This window comes from Trichechus manatus, unplaced genomic scaffold, assembly GCF_000243295.1.
Source record: "Trichechus manatus latirostris isolate Lorelei unplaced genomic scaffold, TriManLat1.0 scaffold00017, whole genome shotgun sequence".
In the NCBI taxonomy this organism is placed as follows: Eukaryota; Metazoa; Chordata; class Mammalia; order Sirenia; family Trichechidae; genus Trichechus; species Trichechus manatus.
In genome coordinates, this window is record NW_004443953.1 from 15,479,707 (window position 1) to 15,482,519 (window position 2,813).

Genomic DNA, 2,813 nt, shown 5'->3' on the forward strand with positions numbered 1-2,813 from the left:
GACCTAGATGTCCCCTGAAACCGTGGGCCCCAGACCTCTGCCTTTGCTACACTGTCCCTTGAAGTGTTTGGTTGTGTTCAGGAAACTTCTTAGCTTTTGGTTTAGTCCAGCTGTGCTGACTTCTCCTGTATTGTGTGTTGTCCTTCCCTTCACTTAAGATAATTCTTGTCTACTATCTAGTTAGTGAATTCCCCTCTCCCTCCCTACCCACCCTAATGACCATCAAAGAATGTTTTCTTACGTGTTTAAACCTTTTCTTGAGTTCTTATAATAGTGGTCTCATACAATATTTGTCCTTTTGCTATTAACTAATTTCACTCAGCCTAATGCCTTCTAGATTCATCCATGTTATGAGATGTTTCACAGGTTCATCGTTGCTCTTTATAGTTGCATAGGATTCCATCATGTGAATATACCGTAATTTGTTTATCCATTCATCTGTTGTTGGGCACCTAGGTTGTTTCCATCTTTTTGCTATTGTGAACAGTGCTGCAGTGAGCATGGGTGTACATTTATCTATTCGTGTGATGGCTCTTATTTCTCTAGGATATATTCCAAGGACTATATGCTGGATTGTATGGTGCTTCTATTTCTACCTTTTTAAGGAAGTGCCAAATCAATTTCTAAAGTGGTTGTACCATTTTACATTCCCACCAACAGTGTATAAGTGTTCCAGTCTCTCCACAACATGTCCAACATTTATTATTTTGTGTTTTTTGAATTAATGCTAGACTCGTTGGGGGTGAGATGATATCTCATTGTAGTTTTGATTTGATTTCTCAAATGGCTAATGATCGTGAGCATTTCCTCATGTGTCTTTTAGCCACCTAAAGGTCTTCTTCTTTGGTGAAGTGCCTGTTTGTATCCTTTGCCCGTTTTTTAATTGGGTTATTTGTCTTTTTGTGTTTGAAGTTTTGCAGTGTCTTGTAAATTTTAGAGATTAGACCCTGATTGGATATGTCAGTAGCCAAGAATTTTTTCCCAGTCTGTAGGTTGTCTTTCTACTCTTTTGGTGAAGTTTTTGATGAGCTTAAGTGTTTAATTTTTAGGAGCTTCCAGTTATCTAGTTTCTTGTCTGGTGTTTGTGCATTGTTACTTATGTTTTTTGTATTCTGTTTATGCCCTTTTTTAGGGCTCCTAGCATTGTCCCTATTTTTTCTTCCATGATCTTTATTGTTTTATAATCTAAGTAATTTTTAAAAATAAAGACAAGATATAAAGCTCTATGAAAAGAATAATCTCAGTTCTCTTAAAAATATATAACTGCATGTAAAAAGACTTGAAATAGACTAAAATGTTTCGGGATATTCTTGTGCATGGGATTGGATTATGAGTTTTTCTTTTTTGTATCTTCTAAATTTCTATAGTGGATACATTAAAATAGTAAGAAAAAACTTATGGGGGTAAGAGAATAAAAAAATCCAAAGAGGTCGATAATAGAAAAATATTTTTCCTCATCTAGCCTTTTGAGATCACATTTTAAAAGCTACGGTGAAAAATTTACATAATTGATGTTTGGGAGAATTATATTATTTAAATTATATATTTGAAGTATGGAAGTACATTAAGTATTTTAACTTGTTCTAATGTTCTTCGGGCCCTAAGATGTTGTCTTCCAACTCTAGTGCCAAGCACTGTGCATATATATTAGGCACTCAGTAAATTTGTTGAGTGAGTTAAAACCCCACCAGAGTTTCTTTGCTATATTATCTTTTCATTCCTCATGTACAAGCAAAACATCCATTAAAAATAGTCAATAGAGTGTTTAGGGTTTTAAAAAAAGTTTCCTAAATAATGAATGTTATGCAGAGAGATGTTGGCTTTTCATAGGTTTAGAAATAAATTAGTTTGTGTGTTCACTTTTTAAAGCTAGGCCAATAACTTTATTTCATTGCTTTGTCCTTACAGTCCTGCCAAGCCCAAACATGTGGAACTAAATCTTAAAAACTCTAAGAATCTTGACAGTTTGGGAAATGAGCATAATCCATTTAGCCAGCCAGTTCACAAAGGAAACACTGCCACCAAAATCTCCTTATTTGAAAACAAACGGGCAAACAGTAGCCCAAAACATGCTGACGCTCGAGGCGCCAAGAACATTCTTCCCTCTAATAAAACATTTGTTGGGCAGGCAAAACTGAATTTAGCCAAAAAAGCAAAGGAAATGGAGCAACCGGAAAAGAAAGTAATGCCAAACAGTCACCAGAACAGTGTGCTGGTGAAGGAAACCCCGGTAGAAACCAAAGTGACTGTCCCTGAAGAGGAGACTGTGAGTGGGAGTCCCAATATAAGAGCAATCGAAGGAGATCCTACCGAAGATCAAACTCTTGGTTCTCAGCTTAACCAAGGAGATAAAGCAGATGTGCGAACGGATGCTGTCTGTCCTTCAGAACAGGTGGTTGCAGCTCTGGTTCCTGGCAAGGACCACAAGCTCTTGGGAGAGGATGACTCGAAGGCTGCTAACAGCAAAGGACTTGTACTTGAAAATATGACTGATACAGCACAAGACATTTCCATCACCCTTGATACCAAAGATTTACCTCCAACAGCCATACCAAAGCCACAGGATACGTTTTCTGACTCACAGTCCCCTGGTGAGTCAGCTAATAGGCCTTCTCTTTCACCATCTGAACCCACTCCTGTGGATGTTCCCAAAGACACTTGTGCTCAAGTTCCCATAAGCAATTTGCCATGCACTGATATAAAAGTGTCAGAAAACCATAATGGATATGTTTTGCCTGTGTCTCATCAGAATAATGAGAACATGTCCCTCTCCAAACTTGGAGGAGGAGGAGGAGGAGGAGGAGGAGGAGGAG

At 37.8% G+C, this 2,813-nt stretch overlaps 1 protein-coding gene across 1 annotated transcript in view; it reads left to right on the plus strand.

Annotated features, from left to right (window-relative positions):
- CRYBG1 (crystallin beta-gamma domain containing 1) overlaps positions 1-2,813 on the plus strand; it is a 56,365-nt gene that overhangs the window by 6,012 nt on the left and 47,540 nt on the right. Inside the window, exon 2 of the mRNA XM_023727617.1 lies at positions 1,909-2,784. Coding sequence (XP_023583385.1) covers positions 1,909-2,784 — 876 coding nt within the window. The remainder of the gene's footprint in view (positions 1-1,908; positions 2,785-2,813) is intronic.